This window comes from Pipistrellus hanaki, assembly GCF_964339955.1.
Source record: "Pipistrellus hanaki genome assembly, chromosome: 8".
Taxonomy (NCBI): domain Eukaryota; kingdom Metazoa; phylum Chordata; class Mammalia; order Chiroptera; family Vespertilionidae; genus Pipistrellus; species Pipistrellus hanaki.
In genome coordinates this window covers 61,614,791-61,632,302 of record NC_140510.1, presented here as the reverse complement: position 1 = coordinate 61,632,302, position 17,512 = coordinate 61,614,791, and the positions used below count along the sequence as shown (strand labels likewise).

The 17,512-nt window shown below is 39.2% G+C and overlaps 1 protein-coding gene across 14 annotated transcripts in view; it reads right to left on the bottom strand.

Annotated features, from left to right (window-relative positions):
• Positions 1-4,849: 4,849 nt before the first annotated feature.
• SPHKAP (SPHK1 interactor, AKAP domain containing) overlaps positions 4,850-17,512 on the bottom strand; it is a 98,586-nt gene continuing 85,923 nt past the window's right edge. For 5 of the 14 annotated variants that reach the window (XM_084891718.1, XM_084891729.1, XM_084891728.1 and 2 more), the window contains 3 exons: positions 15,826-15,912; positions 13,403-13,730; positions 4,850-6,925 (listed from right to left, as the gene is read on the bottom strand). In XM_084891718.1, coding sequence (XP_084747844.1) covers positions 6,782-6,925; positions 13,403-13,730; positions 15,826-15,912 — 559 coding nt within the window. In that variant the 3' untranslated portion in view covers positions 4,850-6,781. The other 9 variants (XM_084891730.1, XM_084891727.1, XM_084891721.1 and 6 more) reach the window with 5 other exon arrangements.

Here is a 17,512-nt window from a genome sequence, read left to right as displayed (position 1 = left end):
TAGAATTATCTTCCTTATACTTCTTCCATTTCTGTTTTTCCAAATATGACCTATGAACAATTTCCTGTGGGGTGCTCCATGCCAAGGATCTTCCCCACTACTTACAGTCAGTGGAAGTCCCTCATGCCCAGATTGGGAAAGGACGGATATCACTTCCAGCATGTAATTGTTGACAAACAGGCCTGTGTGCTATGTCACCTGATTCTCCCTACCCTTCCCCTCATTGGTTGCCTTAGGGCAGTGGTCAGCAAACCATGGCCCATGAGACACATGCGGCTCTTTGGCCCCTTGAGTGTAACTCTTCCACAAAATACCATGTGTGGGCACGCACGTACAGTGCAATTGAAACTTCATGGCTCATGCACAGAAGTGGGTTTTCGACCTGGGCAAGTCTATTTTGAAGAAGTGGTTCTAATGCCGAGCCACACTCAAGGGGCCAAAGAGCCGCATGTGGCTTGTGAGCCGCTGTTTGCCCACCACTGCCTTAGGGGAACATACCTCCAACTCCCACCATGAGCCAACCTTGGGCTTTGTTACTTGGAAAACACCTTCTTGTTAATCTTTTTTTATTTTCCTCTTGCTGCCTTCTGGAATCAAGCTGTAAAAACAGAATTTAAAATTCATCTCCCAGTGTGTCTGCGATGTTCATTCTTTCTATGCTGGAATTGTGTCTGGCACACACTCCTCCTGTGATCTATTGAACCATCCTGCTGCTCTTTAGTTCGCTGCTTAGCTTTTGTTTTGGCACAGCTTTGATGCTGAGAAAGTTTAACATAATGTGACTTTTAAAAAGTTAAATGTAATATCTTAAAAGTGATGTAAAAAGCCAGTTTTTCTTTGTAATTTAAGAAGAAAGTTTTATTGAAATTGTAAAGTTTAAGTAAACATAACCCGTGTCATTCAGGCTATCTGTTTGAAGACATCTGTGTACTTTGCATTAAAATAAAGTATTTACCTGAAGGCAGTTTAGGGGATTGACATAGAGGTATAATCTACTTGCCTGGAGGTGCTCTTAAGCAGTGAAACCAGCCTTCTAAAATAGTCATCAACTCCACAGTCAATGTCAAGTAAGTAACATAGTTTTTTGTTCATTGTTCTCTCTCCTTATCTGGGTAGAGGAATGGTAGCTGAGAAAACATGTGATTGAACTGACAAGGGGTGATTTGTGGTGCATGACTCTGCTTCTTTTGCCCTCTGCATTGTCCATCCTTTGACAGCCCTCACATCTCATGCCTCCAGTTTATGCTGACTTAAAGCCTTGCAGCAGACTTTTAGAGTGCAGGCTCTGCAGTTAACGTGGTTGGGATGAATCCTGCTCTGCCCTTTTCTAGTTCTGCGACCTTAAGCAAGTTACTTATTTCCATCATGCTCCAGATTCTTCAACAACAAACTGGTAATGATAATGCCTACTTCACAGGGCTGTTGTGGAGATTAAATACGTTAATATACATAAAGCCCTTAAAATAGTGTCTGTGCACATATATAGTGCACTATATTTGTGTGTGGTCAATTATTATTATTACTAGAGGCCCAATGCATGAAACTTATGCACAGGGGCTGGGTGTGTGTGTGTGTGTATGTGTGTGAGTGTGTGTGTCCCTCAGGCCCAGCCTATATCCTCTCCAATCTGGGACCCGAAAATGGGCCTAAACGGGCAGGCAGACATCCCTCTCATAATCCAGTACTGCTGGCTCACAACTGCTCACCTGCCTCTGCCTGATTGCCTCTAACTACTTCTGCCTGCCAGCCTGATCACTCCCTAACCATTCCCCTGCCAGCCTGATTGATGCCTAACTGCTCCCCTGCCAGCCCAATTGCCCCTAACTGCCCTCCCCTGCAGGCCTGGTCACCCCTAACTGCCTTCCCCTGCAGGCCTGGGTCACCCCCAACTTCCCTTTCCCGCAGGGCTGGTCCCCTTCTCCCCCTTCCCCAACTTTCCTTCCCTGCAGGTTTGGTTCCCCCCAACAGCTCTCCTCTGCTGGCCTGGTAACCCCTAACTGCCCTCCCTTGCAGGACTATTCCCTCCCAACTGCCTTCCCTTGCTGGCCATCTTATGTCCACATGAGGGCAGCCATATTTGATCACATAGGGGACACCATCTTGTGTTGGAGTGACAGTCAATTTGCATATTACTTTTTTATTAGATAGGATATTCTGATAACTTGATTAGGTCCTCTCATGCCTCTGAATCTCAATTTCCTAAAAATTCTGGACTGTAACTTTTTTCCATACTCAAATGAACTACATGGGTCTGAACAAGGAGCCCAGACGGAGAATCATTAGGAAAATGTTGGCTAATTAACATTGGGCAGCAGCATGCCAGGCTGTTCTCTGTTTCCAGAATCTTCAGTGTGTGACAGGCTTGGACTTCTGTCAGATACTCATTAGCTGGTGTCATAACTTCCAATTTAAGGGCTTCCCAAAGCCTTCTTGCTTAGTAAAAAAAATTCATTTTCATCCTGGAATATGTTTATTTATTGTTAAATGTTATTTATTCATTAGTCAGAGGAATTCTGATGATGGCAGATTTGACCCTGTCATTCTAAAAGACAAGACTCCATGCCTCAGGCAACAGTGAGTTCTGGTGTCACCAAACCATGTGCTCATGCAGGGCAAGTAAATGTACCTGCAGGGACAGCAAGGGTTGGAGAAAGTTCAGGAAAGCTCATGAGGGAATGTACTGGAATCTTAGCCAAGGATGGGAAAATAGCTCGAGAGACGGGGGTGGGAGTGAGAGGAAACACTCAGATATTAAAGATGTATTGGCTCCTTGTCACTTCTGTTCTTTGGAGCAGAGTTAACTCTTCAACCTCTGTTCTCACCATTGCCTACTAGGTGCTTGCCAATGGTGCCAGTGTGGTTTTAATTTGCAATTTACTGACTATTAGTGATGTTGAGCATCTTTTCATCTATGTATTGGCTTATCTCTATGTCCTCCTTGGGTCCTCTGCCCATTTTTTAATGGGATTGTTTGTGTTTTGGTGTTAAGATGTCTGAGTCATTAATAAATTTTGGATATTTATCCCTTATCAGATGTATCATTGGCAAACATCTTCTCCCATTTAGCAGTCTGTCTTTTCATTTTGTCCATGGTTCCCTTTGCTGTGCAAAAACTTTTTTAGTTTGATGTAGTCCCATCTGTTTACTTTTCTTTTGTTTTCCTTGCTCAAGATATATCACACAAAAAAATATTACTAAGAACAATTTTAGAGTTCACTGTCCCTATTTTCTTCTAGAAGTTTTATGGTTTTGGGACATACATTTTTGTCTTTAATCTATGTTGAATTTATTCTTGTATATAGTGTAAGAAGGTGGTCTAGTTTCTCTTTCTTTCTTTCTTTCTTTCTTTCTTTCTTTCTTTCTTTCTTTCTTCTTCCTTCCTTCCTTCCTTCCTTCCTTCCTTCCTTCCTTCCTTCCTTCCTTCCTTTCTTTCTTTCTTTCTTTCTTTCTTTCTTTCTTTCTTTCTTTCTTTCTTTCTTTCTTTCTTTCTTTTTGCATGTATCTATCGTTTTCCCTGCACAATTTGTTGAATATACTGTTTTTACCCCATTGTATATTTTTGTCTCCTTTGCTATTGATTAATTGACTGTATGCAGGCATGGGTTTATCTCTGGGCTCTCTATTCTGTTCCATTGATCTATGTGTGTTTTTATGCCAGTACTGTGCTGTTTTGATTAAGATAGCCTTGCAGTATAGTTCAGGTAATGTAATCCCTATAGCTTCGTTCTCCAGGCCCCTGAACTGTGACCTATCCGCAGCCTGATGCAGCATAGGGCCTCTCCTGCAGGAGCCCTTCCTGATAGTAGGCTGCTCTGTCCCATCGTGCCACCTCCCATGGCTCATCTTGTCCATCCTGCTCTGCACACTGGTTCTTCCTCGTCTTTACTCATCTCTATAAAATAAACCCCTTTGAGACACTTGCATATCTCACAGTGGAACATCCCTGTCATTGCAATAAGCCCCAACCACCATCGCAACAGTCCCTTTTCCCTTTTTGTAACAATCCTTTAAAATAAAGTCTCCTTGCCACTGTCCAGAGTTTGCTTTTATTTGACATGACTCTCTGACTGATGAGAATTTGCCTTTATGTAAGCATATTCAGATCTTCTGAGTATTGAATAAAGTGCTCAGGGGCCTCAATGGCTTATGGCATAAATTCTAATAATTTATTTCCTAAATTCAAAGCATTGATCCATTTACCTGTAAGGCCTCTAGTTTACCTCTAGTTTACTTGAGTCTAGGTGGGTTTATCCCCAGGCCTGGAGATTCCCTGTTGTCTTATGCCTTTTTTCCCCCATCCCTCTGATGTATTGTAAAGTCACAGTCCAGGGGCCTTGGGAGGCTGGGGAAGACAATGTCTAGTTTTCAGGTTCTTGCTTGGACTCCCCAGATGAGGGGCTATAGGCTCCTCCTCCTCTACCCTCATGCCTCATAGAGTCTCAGTCTCTGCCTCTTCAATGCCTTACTTACACCAGTGGTCCTCAACACAGTGGCAATTTGCTCCACAGGGGACCTTTGGCAATGCTGGGAGACATGCTTGGTTGTCATAACTGGGGAAGTGGTAACTGGCTAGTGGATAGGAGCCAGGGGTACTGCTAAACATCCCACAATGTGCAGGACAATGCTCTGCATCAAAGAGTCATCCAGCCCCAAATGTCAATAGAGTCAAGGTTGAGAAAGGCTGATTTACATGAACATTACTGCTCCTAACAAATTTAATTAAAGACCATGTAATAACTCAAAACCTGACAGTGGGTCAGCAAAACCTATCTAAGGGATATATCTATCTTCTTCCAATTACACTGTGAATATTTTTCCTTTGAGGTTTTGGAGAAAAAAGGACTAGAGATTTGACAATGAAAATTTATTGATTTCTTTGCAACATTCAGTACAACACATATAACTTCATCACATGGTTACAATCCAATATTTGTGCTTTGTAGGATACGTAAACATTCATTAGAGCACAACAAAAGTACACACAATATTCTGAAATTGTTTAAAAATAAATAGATCCTTTTTCATTTAATAGCACAAAGAATTTGCAGCTTGAGATGATGAATAAATTTTAAAATTTGACAGTTGATTAATGTGTCAAATTCCATGAATAACCTAGATTTGGACTACCTATATAATAAGTGCCTAATGAGTAGTAAGACGGATTTATGGGGTGATGGTGGGAAGGGAAGGGTGGCTTACAATGAAACTTTCTTGACATCTTAAGACATGGATGACACATCAGGCCAGTATTACTGGGGTCTTTCCTGGTGTGGGGCCTTGTTCCCATTTAAAATTACTTCACCATCTCTAAAAATAGTGTAAAAGCATAGTATTTTAGGAAATCTTTAATAAACACCTTCTTTGATCAAGAAAATAAAAACCAGTGTAGCTAATTTAGTTGAAAGGAAAGGAGACTTATTAGGGAGAAGTTAGCTGCTCTCATTTTCCAAAAGACTAAATCTCTGCTACTAAAATACTTAAATATAATAAGGTTTTCTTTTCCCAAATTAAACAACAATATCTTTGGATCCAGAAGAGTGTATGGTCCTAACTGGTTATGTCAAGTCCTGCTTCTGTCAGTGTGAACGCCATCCAAGTAGCAGGTCGGCTATAGGGGGACCAGCACATTTATAATGAAACCACTGAGCTCAAGTGTCAATACATGTGACTTAAGACAACAATCTCTTCAGATTTTATGGCTCTCTAAGATAATCAAATATATTATTTAAGATAATATCTTCACAATTTAATATAGTAATAAAATGAAATTTATATTTTATATAATTCAACACACAAGCAGATTTTATCTCAAAAGAGTTTTCCTATGTTTTTTGGGGAAAGCTTGTCCTTAGGGTAGGAATTCTGTAACCATGTTAATCACCTAAAGTAGAGATGGAAACAAGAGAATCTTTGATCTCAGCTGAACACCAACAGTTTTCTGATTAGTTAGGAATGCAGGTATAGTTATCATTGGGTTGCAGTAAATAAATAAAATCACTTCAGTATAAGACATTGATGATACTCTTACATTTCTGTTAACATTCACTGATATTAGTCTGAAGATGGAAAATTTTTATATCAAAGTTCTGGAAATTTCCCACTTATATTTTGTGTTCACCTGGGCTGACACCCCTGTAATCTGCTAAAAAAAAAAAAAAAGTTACATAAAGGATACCACATAGTTTACAAAATTATTTTGACCAGTGACTTTGTTTCCAGTTGATCCACATAATTGGAAACATTACACATTTTATCTTATAAAAATATGCAATAGCCACTTTCTTAGAGATTGGGGCTAGTTATAAGGTGTTTTTTTCTTTTTTCTTTTTTCTTTTTGTCAATCCTCACCCGAGAATATTTTCCCATTGATTCCTTGAGAGAGTGGAAGGGAGGGAGAGAGACAGAAAGAGAGTAACATCTGTTGGTTTCCTTCTGCATGCTCCCCAACTGGGATCGAGCCTGCAACCCAGGTTTGTGACCTCAACAGGAATCAAACCTGAGACCCTTAGTCTGAGGGCCCATGCTCTATCCTCTGAGCCAAACAGACTAAGACTATAAGCTTTTAATTTCAATCCTCATAAAGTTTCAGTGTTCCAGCCACTCTCATACAAACTCTTTTGAACTCACTCAGAGTTGTATTGACTTGTAGCCTAGAACAGCAGATATTTTTATAGCTCTGCTAATGGTATGCAACGTTTGAGAAAGTTTAGAGCATTTAGAACAAATCACTATAACCTAAAGTGGAATAAAGAAAAGGAATACTGTACAGGGCTTAGCTGCCTTATCCCAGTCCCAAAAGCCAGTCAAAGAGACTCGGGGCCCCATCTTTCTGCTCCTCACGCATTTTGCAGTACTGAACAACGGCGTGGAAGATGTCCCCCACTTTCCAGGACTTCTGGTGAACCAGCCGCACGACATCTAGAAACTAGAGTAAAGCACAGAATTAGAACTCACAAAGCACAGTAGATCCTCAAAGTCCATCTCATTCAACCACTCCTCCAAAGCCAACAGCTCTGCAGGCTGGTTTTGAAAATCTCTGGTGCCATGATTCTATCTTCCAGAACAGTCCATTTTCATTCTAGACAGTTCAGTTCATTGGAGTGTTCTTTCAACTGAACTGGAATTTTCCTCACAGCAGTTGCTATTCATTGATTGAGAGAGACTAGATGGAAATCTTTCAAGAGTCTGTCTTTTAAACACTTAAATGGTTTCCTCTGGTCTGCTTTTTCTGGAATAGACTTTCTCTGACAGTTCTGTATAGTAAGGTTCCTAATCCTTTCTATTTGTGTCACAAATAATCTCTCATTGGATGTATACATTTAGATCCAGTAAATCAAGTGCCGAACTTTTGCATGGGGTCTTCTACTGGTTCTTCATTCCATCTTGGAAATTCACTTCTCTCATCATCAAACACTGAGTAAGTGAGATTGGATTTTCATTTAAACAGGAAAAGAAAAGCTTGAGGAAACATCCCAGATTTATCTCCTTATTATTGCTACCAGCTTCAATTGACCACAATCTAGAAAGCTTTCGAGTACAGATAAATTGTGAGCTGAAGGGTTTGAAGATGGGGAAATGGTTATAGATCATTGCCTTCATGATACTTTGGGATGGAGCCCAACCTGAAGACCTTCCAAACTCTTTAGTAAGATACTTTAAAAAACAACAACAATTATTAAATAAAAGCCCAAACCTCTAGGAAGTACTTTTATGTATGTAATCTCATTCAATTCTGTCAACAACCTTACGAAATAGGCACTGACAGATGAAAAAACCGAGGGTTTGAGAGATGAACGGTTGGTAACACAATGAATGGTTTTCTAGCAAGCCAGTCCAGTGAAATTTCTATTCTAGCACCTAACTACATTTTGGTGGTAGAAGAATATGGCATTGTTATTTATTTGGAGCACTGGAAGAAAGGACTGGCTGGGGTTTTATGAAGAAAAATGACCTATTAAGAAGATAAAAGAATATATACATCCCTATGCTCATTGTAGCTTTATTTATAATAGCTAAGATCTAGAAATAGCCCAAGAGCCCATCAGTAGATGAGTGGATAAAAAAGCTGTGGTAAATTTACACAATCGAATACTACTGGGTCATAAAAAAAGAAGGAAATCTTACCCTTTGCAACAGCATAGATAAACTTGGAGAGCATTATGCTAAGTGAAATAAGCTAGTCAGAGGAAGACAATGCCATATGACTTCACTTATACACTGAGTGGCCAGATTATTATGATCTCTGATGCATAGTAATCTGGCCACTCAGTGTATATTCTGTATAATAATCCTATATGGTAAAAGGCTAATATGCAAATTATCCCCTCAACCAGGAATTCGATCAGCAGGCAGTCCAGCCAACTGTCCATGTCCCCTCCTCCTGGCCAGGCTGGCTGGCCCCCACCCATGCACAAATTCATGCACCGGGCCTCTAATAATATATATTAGCAAGATTATTATGCATTCAGAGATCATCTGGGCACTCAATGTATGTGTAATCTACTAACAAACAAAATAGAAACAGACTTATAGATACAGAGAACATATTAACAACTGTCAGAAGGGAGGAGTGAGGAGCTGGGGAGGAGGGGGGAAGGGAAAAGGATTAAGCAAAAAACAAAAAAACAAAACTAAAACCAAACTCCTAGACACAGACAACAATATGGTGATTTCCCAGAGAGAAAGGGGTGGATGTAGAAGAGGGTAAGGAGGGGTGGGGATAAATTGTGAATGAAAGATACTTGACTTTGGGTGTCAAACACACAATACAATATACAAATGATGTATAATAAAATTGTACACCTGAAACCTATGTGATATTATTAACCAGTCACCCCAATCAATTCAATAAAAACAAAAAAGAAGATGAGGATTGTAGTTTAGTTACTATTTCTTCAAGATTTCATTCTAGGATATTTTGCTCTGCTCTCTTTGTGTTTGCTCAGATTTTTAAGACCAATCAAAAACTGAAATGCTAATTTCTATCTGTCTTTTCCCTTATTTCCAGCTTGAATTTGTTAATTCATTTCAATTACTGAGCAGTCATCTTCTAAAGAGTTCCTATTAAATTATATTTCTTCTTGCAGCTGTGATGGCACTATTTGCACAGTTATAGAAATCAGTGCTTTATTGTACTCACTTGCCTTGTGTTGGCTTAATCAGAATAAAGCAATTTTCTAGGCTGGAAAATGAAATACTTAACTTTCAATGCATGGAAACATAAACATTATCTCAAAGAGCTTCAGGATAACATAAAAAGGGAGACAGACGGGAGGCCAGTGGCAAAAGTTATAGATAGTAATCCCTCAGAGAAGAATAGCATCTGAGCCATCTTTCAATATCTTGTGTCTGTACTTAATAGGTATTCAGTAAATATTCGCTGATTGACAGGAGGTATGAGTGTTCAAATGAAGTCAAACACTTTCAAAATAATCAAGAAGACTATTTGGAATATGGAGTGACATTCAGAATCATCACAGGTGAACCTTGTCTAAGTATTTATTCCTGAGTTTTATGTAATGTATTTGCACAGATATAATTAAAAAGAAACATGCATGTCTTAGGGATGCTTAATCAATAGTTTAATATTGATGGGATATGTAAAGAAAAGGATTGGAGGCCAGGGATCTAGGCAAAGGCTGAACGGAGCCTAGATTGAGGCAAAAGTAGTAGGCGAGGAGCAAAATAAAAGCTGGTCATGGTGTATGCCCCCTATGGCTCAGCGATGGAGCACTAGCATTGTGGGGGTGAATACCCAGGACCTTTCTTCACTGTTAAACCTTCCCCAGAAGGCTCTCGGCCACAGACCTTTCTAGAAGCCAAATGTCAGCTTCTTGCCATCTATTTGGGACCTGCTAAAGGAGGGTCTCCATCTGGCGATGACCACAGGATGATGCTGACTGGCCCAAAGTTGTCAGTAATCTATAACATAGTCAAAGGATAGATTATGTCTCATGATTTCTAAATCTAGGCCAATATTCCAATAATACAGCCTTAAAAAGGATCTGGTCCCACTAAATATATCCTGCTGGGAGGCAGTGATGACTTAATAATCCCAGACATCAAGACCTTGAAACATCTGCAGGGTTGATGAGCAGAAAGGTCTTACACTTTCTTTTCTTCCTTCACTTACAAAACTTCTAGCTAAAAACAAAGCTTTTTTTTTTTTTTTTTTTTTTTTTTTTTTTTTTTTTTTTTTTTTTTTTTTTTGGTGAAGAAGCATTTCCAGCTCATTACCATAGCCTTTTAAAACTAGCAGCTGGTCCTGTCAATGTTATTGCTTTGGTAACTCTATAATCAGTTTTCATAGGTCAAGGATCTGGGCTTTTCTTTCCAATTAATTGAAAAAAATAGAAGTCAAAATTGTTCTTTTTCTGCCATTTCAGAATCATTAATAATTAGATTCCCTTCATTTATGTCATAGCTGGCATTTCTTGAGCAAATGTGTTGTCTTAGGAAACTAGAAGAATTTACATCCTGTGATGGTATATCATTGGTAGACACATTTGAGGAAGAATATCACGTGGCAGGTGGTTTTTATATTCCCTGGTGCATTTACTAAATTAGAATGTTTACCAAATCCCATGGTGGAATCTATGGGAGCTGCTGCAAACGGTGTCGGGTTGCTTTTTTGGAAACATTCAACATACACTTCGGAAAGAGGCTACCTTCTTTGGCTCTAAGTCAGAATTCCATTTCATTAAGCACAAGTGAGCTCATCTTCACCTTGCTCCTGCAATTATGGCCTGTGTAGCTGTGGTTCTCAGCACTGACTGCACACTCAGGGACCACCAGGGACCTTTTGGAAAACCCCAATGCCTCTATAAGCTCCCCAGGTGATTCTATCACACACTGAGTTTGAGAACCATGACTGAAGGATTCAGTTCAAGAATATTTTTTACATTTATAAGCCAAGAGACTATCTATTATGGACTGAATGTGTCCATGTGCTGAAATCCTAACCCCCCAGTGTGATAGTATTGGGAGGTGAGGCCTCAGGGACATAAATAGATTTAGCTAAGGTCTTAGGAGGATGGGACTCCCCTGGTAGGATTCATGCCCTTATAAGATGAGGAAGAAACACCAGAGCCTCCTCTCTCTGCTGTGTGAGGACATAGCTAGGAAGAGGGTCCTCCCCAGCAACTGAATCTGCCGGTACCTTAAACTTGGACTTCCCAGCCTCCAAACTGTGAGAAATAAAGTCTGTTGTCTAAGCCACTCAGTCTATGATATTTTAAAGCAGCCCAAGCTGACAAAGACTGTATCTAATTCTTTCTTGGTTTCTGTTCCTTTGCTATGTACATTTATTTATTTATTTATTTATCCATTCTTTTATTTATTTATTTACTTATTATTTTTTTATTAAGGTATTATATGTGTACATATCTTACCATTGGCCCCTCCCTGCCATACATGCCCTCCCTCCCCCGAGTTTTTCGTCCATTGGTTATGCTTATATACATGCATACAAGTCCTTCGGTTGATCTCTTATCTCCCCCATATCTCTCTATCCTCCTCGCTGTAATTTGACAGTCTGTTTGTTGCTTTACTGTCTCTGTATCTATCTTTTGTTCATCAGTTTATAATGTTCTTTATTATCCACAAATGAGTGAGAGCATGTTGTGTGTTTTTTTTTTTGTTTGTTTGTTTTTTTGTTTTTGTTTTTTTTTCATTGACTGGCTTATTTCACTCAGCATAATGTTCTCCAATTCCATCCAGGTTGCTGCAAATGATAAGAATTCCTTCTTTTTTATGGCAGCTGCTATGTACTTCTTCAAAACTGAGACATTAATTAAGGATAGTGTTTGTGAGAAGTCAGTCAATATCATCAACTGCTATTTCTCTGTTATTCTCCTTCCATCACTTTGTATGTAAAATGAAATAAACAATTAGAGTTGAGGCTCCTTCTTTTCTGACCCCTACTTTCCTAGGAAGGTAAGCATACATCTGTTTCCTCCCTTTCTTCTGTTCTATGCACTGCTTCCAAGAAAAGAAAATAATCTCAAAGTGGGCTTAATAATGAGAAAGGCACTTGATTTACTGTGAGGCTGGTCATTAACTCACTGCATCTCTCAGGGGCTCTTTGCCTTTAAAAAGAAGAAAAAGAGCAAGCGATCAATGATGCTTTGAATCCAAAAAGCAAAACAATTAGTTGGTGTTATTTTTTTTTTTTAACCACTCGCTTTCATGATTCTTTTTTCTATCTTAAATAAGTGGATTCAGTTGAACTGATATCAAAGTCATTGTGAATTACATTTACAAACTGTTTTAGATCATCAAGTGTCAAGGTTCTCAGCAATCTTTGCCTTAGAAATTAGCATACTTAAAAACCACCTCAAATTCAGCCTCTCTTTCAGGGTATTTCCTATGAAAGATGGTCTCAGACTCTAGTGGTCATGGGAATCATGGCAGGAAGTCGTTAAAAATGCATATTTTTGGGCCCCACTCTTAGAAGGAGCCTAGATATGTGAATTGTAAATAAATGTCCTAGGTGATTCAGTACATTTGACTCATGGTGTAAAATTTACTATTTCAGTGTGTTTCTCGTCTCCGTTGTCCAGAGTAATTTTCCTTCATAGTTCAAGGTTGGTCTTCACAACCTGAGCCTCTCTCATCCTTCCTACCTTGGGTCCTTCTGGAACTAGAATGTAAACCCCAAGAGGGCAGGACATTTTGTCTCTTTGTTTTCTGTATCCTTAGAACCTAAAACAGTGCTCAATGAATATTTTGAATGTACGACTGTTGTATTTTTGTTGATCCTCACCCAAGGATATTTTTTTCATTGATTTCTTCTTCTTTTTTTTTTTTTTTTTTTTTTTTAGAGAGAGAGAGAGAGAGACTGAGAGAATAGAAGGGAAGGAGGAAGAGAGCGAGAGAGAAACATCGATATGAGATAGACCATGTGCCTGGGCAGGGGATCAAAACTGCAACCCATGCACATGCCCTTGACAAGGAATTGAACCCATGACCATTTGGTACACAGGCCAGTGCTCTAACTACTTAGCAAAAACAGTCCAAGTTTGAATATATGACATTTAGTTAGAGTTAGCATTTTAATAAATGTACAAAACAAAATGAAAGTTTGAAAATGAAGAAGTCACTTAACAGAGAGGAGTTACAGTACATTGGGCACCCAGAATGTTTGGAATTTAGCTTTTGAGTTGAAATGTGGCTATAATTAGTTTCAAGCTGGCTTTCAATGCTCCCCAACTCCACGGTCAATGGTGGAAAACAAGCTGCTTCAGTGTTTAATCATGATCTCCTCTCCCTTTTTAGGGCAGGAGGATAAAGTTGGAAAGACCATAAGGGAGATATGTTAGCTAAATTAATTTGTCTAAGACAAGTCAAAACTTACATAAATAGGGACTAAGCTTCATTGTTATCCACACACAGAACACAATACCTTTTCAATCCTGTTTTCCTGAGATTTCTTAAAGTAGATGGTGGGGATCCCGAGCTCAGAGGCAGCGATCCATTGCAGAATGGCGCGAAGCTCAGCGTCAGGACACTCTGGCTCCAGGTCGAAGTTGATCACCAGCATGCTCCCCTGGTGGCTGGTGGCTCCCACTGGTGCTCCAGAGGCACATTCTGAACACAGACAACCACACAGCCTCATTTCATTTTCCACAGGGAGATCTTGGGCCAATTGTGTGTCAAAATTATGGGAGTGTGGCTTACCCTCTCTGCTTTCTGACTGTCCTTTAAGAATCTCCTTTTCTTCTATTAATTCACTTTGGGAGAAAACAACAGTATACGATTGGTAATGGTTAGGAAGAGTAAGCTGTGCATGGAAGATGAGGCGATGGGTTTTACTGATCTAAAAGCTTCTCAAGTTTTATTCTATGTTTTTCATTTTCATAGTCTGAAGTGATACTAGAAACGTAGTAATTGTGGCTATTATGTAGGATTATTGAGTCTTTAATAAATACCCTGCCCCTAAAAAATGAAAAGGCCAGAGAAACTGCATGGTTCTGGTGGGGAAAATTAGTCTGGGAGACTCTGAGATAGGCATCCTCCATTAACCTTCAGAGACTCAAAGAATCCAGGAGAGATGATGTTAACTAGTTCTGATTGGAGGATGGATCTGTCTTCTTTATTTTACCTGTCATTTAAAGCATCACACGCCTCTACTTTGACACAAAGATTTTTTTTCTACACTTTGATACCAACATAAATTTGCATTTTAGTCTAGGAAAATATTTTTTCTACATGATTATAGTTTTTTAATTCACAATAAGGAAAAAAGACAATCAATGAATTATAGAACTTAAATTGTACAAAATATCTCAATTAGTTGATACTTTTCCTTCTTATCAGGAGAGTGTAGTAAGCTAGAGGTGGTTTAGAATTAGAGATTCATGAGTGAGGTGAGTATTTTATTATAGACATTAAATATTTGAGATATTTTTGTATAGTAAGTACTTATATTATTAGGGAGCCCTGAATATAATGCTTCCAAAATGAGAACATATGGCCCAATAGTTAAAAGGAATTAACCACTTTTGGGAAGCCCATGATTGTCCTACATTTTTTTTGGTCTTAAATATGTTTTCTTTTTATGAGAGATTACCTCTAACATTTCATGTTATTGCTAAGATCTGGCTGACAAACTTTATTTTACTCCTAAAGCTGAGAGATCTTTGTTGTTCTTACATTCACACCTAATAATTACATAGAAGGATGGTCAATTTCCTCAGGGTCTAGATTTCTGTTAGATCTCTATGTGAGTGACATTAAGTGAAATGACAGATGGTAGGTACAGTTTCTGCTCTTACAGAGCTGAATGATGCTGCTATGGGTGGTGGTGGGCTTGGTTTTCCCTGAATTCATACAGTCTGTAGGATTGTAGGCTCATACCACAGAGAAAGATAGGAAAGGTAGCTAAACAAATATTTTCTGAAAGAAGAAAGTAAATTTGTCCTCAAATAGTTACTTTTATTTGTTTCACTTTTTGGTTCTTCTTTTAGAAAACAAACCCAAGATAATAGGGGTGTTCATCTGTCCTCATGAATCATGGCCTTAGGGAACAAGAGAGAATTCATTGCCACTTTCAGTCACTAAGAAGTACTCCCACAGGCAGGATACTTGAATAGATAGTAAAGCAAAAATGAATTAGCTATACGGAGTAGTTGAGAAAATAGCTCAGATGAGAGAGCAATTTCCCACCCCCCCCTATACTTTACTTACACTTTTTGGAAATTTCAGAAATATTCAGATAACAAGCTAAGTCATCATGATAAAAAATAGATTGTAACTCATTTAATTTCCCAGAAGCATCACAATTCAGGATGTAGTTCTGATCTCATGTTGCTCTCCTTATATTCTCTTAGTGCTTTCCCCCCTTGCTGTTTTAGAAGGTCCTATGGTGGAGGGGCAGAGTTACTGTGTGGGAATGACACATCTTCAATATGGCATCATTTGGTGTTGGGCAAAACATTTAGTACTGACAATCCCAGGTAAAGGAAAAGCCAACACACTTGGTTGGCATCACATGTTGGTTGGCATGGTACAATTTAAATGGAATTTTTGCTTCTTGGTGTCCATTAGGTAAAATGACATATACTTCTAATTGTATGGATGAGCTTGATTTGAAATGATTACATCATAGAGAACAGACTTGAAATCTAGAAAGGAGGTGATGGTAGACTAGGGCTATTCTAGGCTTGAGTTCTTGCTCCAGTGACATGGAACCACACATGCCTGGGAACCACGGCAGTACAGACATCATGAAGTCGGTGGCTGGGCACGACCTGAATGATCACAATGGATTGCCAGATGGAATTGGAGTGGCGGTCTCACCATCATTGCACCTCCGTGGCTACTTACTTAATCATGGGAGAAGATGGCATGTTTTCCTGATAAATGTCCAGGTCCATAATGCCAAGACTGCTAGTGGCACTACTGTTGCCATTGCTGACAAAGCAAAAGTTTACATATTAATGCCTGTCTCCACCACCTGGCCACACCTCTGACACCGATTATCTACTATTCTCACGGGTCCTCCCTTTAGTGTTCAGAATAATACAGCTTTGTGTCTCCAGGACTCCTAAATTGACATTTATTTCTGACCAAATTAGGAGACACATAACAAAAGACATTTTTGGCTCAAGCCAACCACCATAGTTGTTTTCTAATTTCTGCAGTGGCGTTGCATGGGGCAGATTATACTTAGTAAATGACAATCAGCATGACTTTTTTCTTCCTCATTCTAGTTATTGTAAAGATGTTCATCTATTAGCAGAAGTCCATAGAAACTAACATATTTCCGAGAATGCAGTTTGGGGGAGATACTGGAATGCTGATCTGCCTGTTTTTGACAGTGGGCACATATTCAGGGGATTTTTCTGAGGGACATTCCACAGGATGTGCACCTGGCTCATTTTTTAAAATTTTATTTTGGGGAACTGCAGAATGCACACGTACAAAGTTGAAGAAGCCAAGTTTTATAGATTCTTTATCTTAAAATCTTTGAGAAGTAGTAACATCTGCTACCTTATGCTTCATGGAGGAGGGACCATTATTACATCATTATCATTGGCTGCATAATCAACATATGGTTAAGTTACTAGCCTGAAACTTATTTACTGAAACAGTGGAGTTGAGCTAATTTTTAGGTTCTGTCTGTACGCTCAAAGGAGAATGAATCCGATTTCACCAAACCCACTAAGTTTTCTCACACCTTTTCTATTTTCCGATGTCATCTCTTCCAAGTAAGGTTTCCAAAGGGTGAGAGCTGGTATGTTGTAAAGGGGCATACTTCCCTGGGAGTACCATGAGTAACCAACTAGACTCCCTCCATTTCAAATTCCTATCTTGGGTTTTGCCTGAGGTACTGAATATATTTACTGATTGAAATCTGATGACTCAGACTTTGCACTGAAAGTAATTAACCCTATCAACATCTGCTAATCCAAAGATCAAATTCTCTCTCTCTCTCTCTCTCTCTCTCTCTCTCTCTCTCTCTCTCTCTCTCTCTCTCTCTCCTTTGTTTTTTGAATTTTGGACAAGTTGCTCAACATCTTCAGTCTAGTTGATGGAACTACCAGAAATAAAACTTTCAATAATCAAGAAACCCAGATGTATCTGAACCTCCCATATCAACTGGACTCTGAACAGTTTCCAGTATCAAATAAGACTTCAGGCTGAAACATGGAGATTCTTTTCATTTTTTATCTCATAGAGGGATAGTTTTTAGTTTATATCTGCTGACTGGCTGGGGTCTAATAAGATCTGACCTATTATTAGATCTTCTCTAGTTTTTCTAGAGCAACAATAGAAGGCAGGGCAGAGAAATCAGAGGAGCAGTCAGGCCAAACAACACAACAGTGTGGAGACACTTGCCTCATGTAAACCCAGCCTGGGTTGCATCTGAAATACAAATGAACCAGAAAGAAAGTATCAAACATACGAGGTGTAATAGCAGCTCTTATTAAGAAACTAGAGGCCTGGTGCATGAAAATTCATGCACTGGAGGGGGTGTCCCTCAGCCCAGCCTGTCCCCTCTCACAATCTG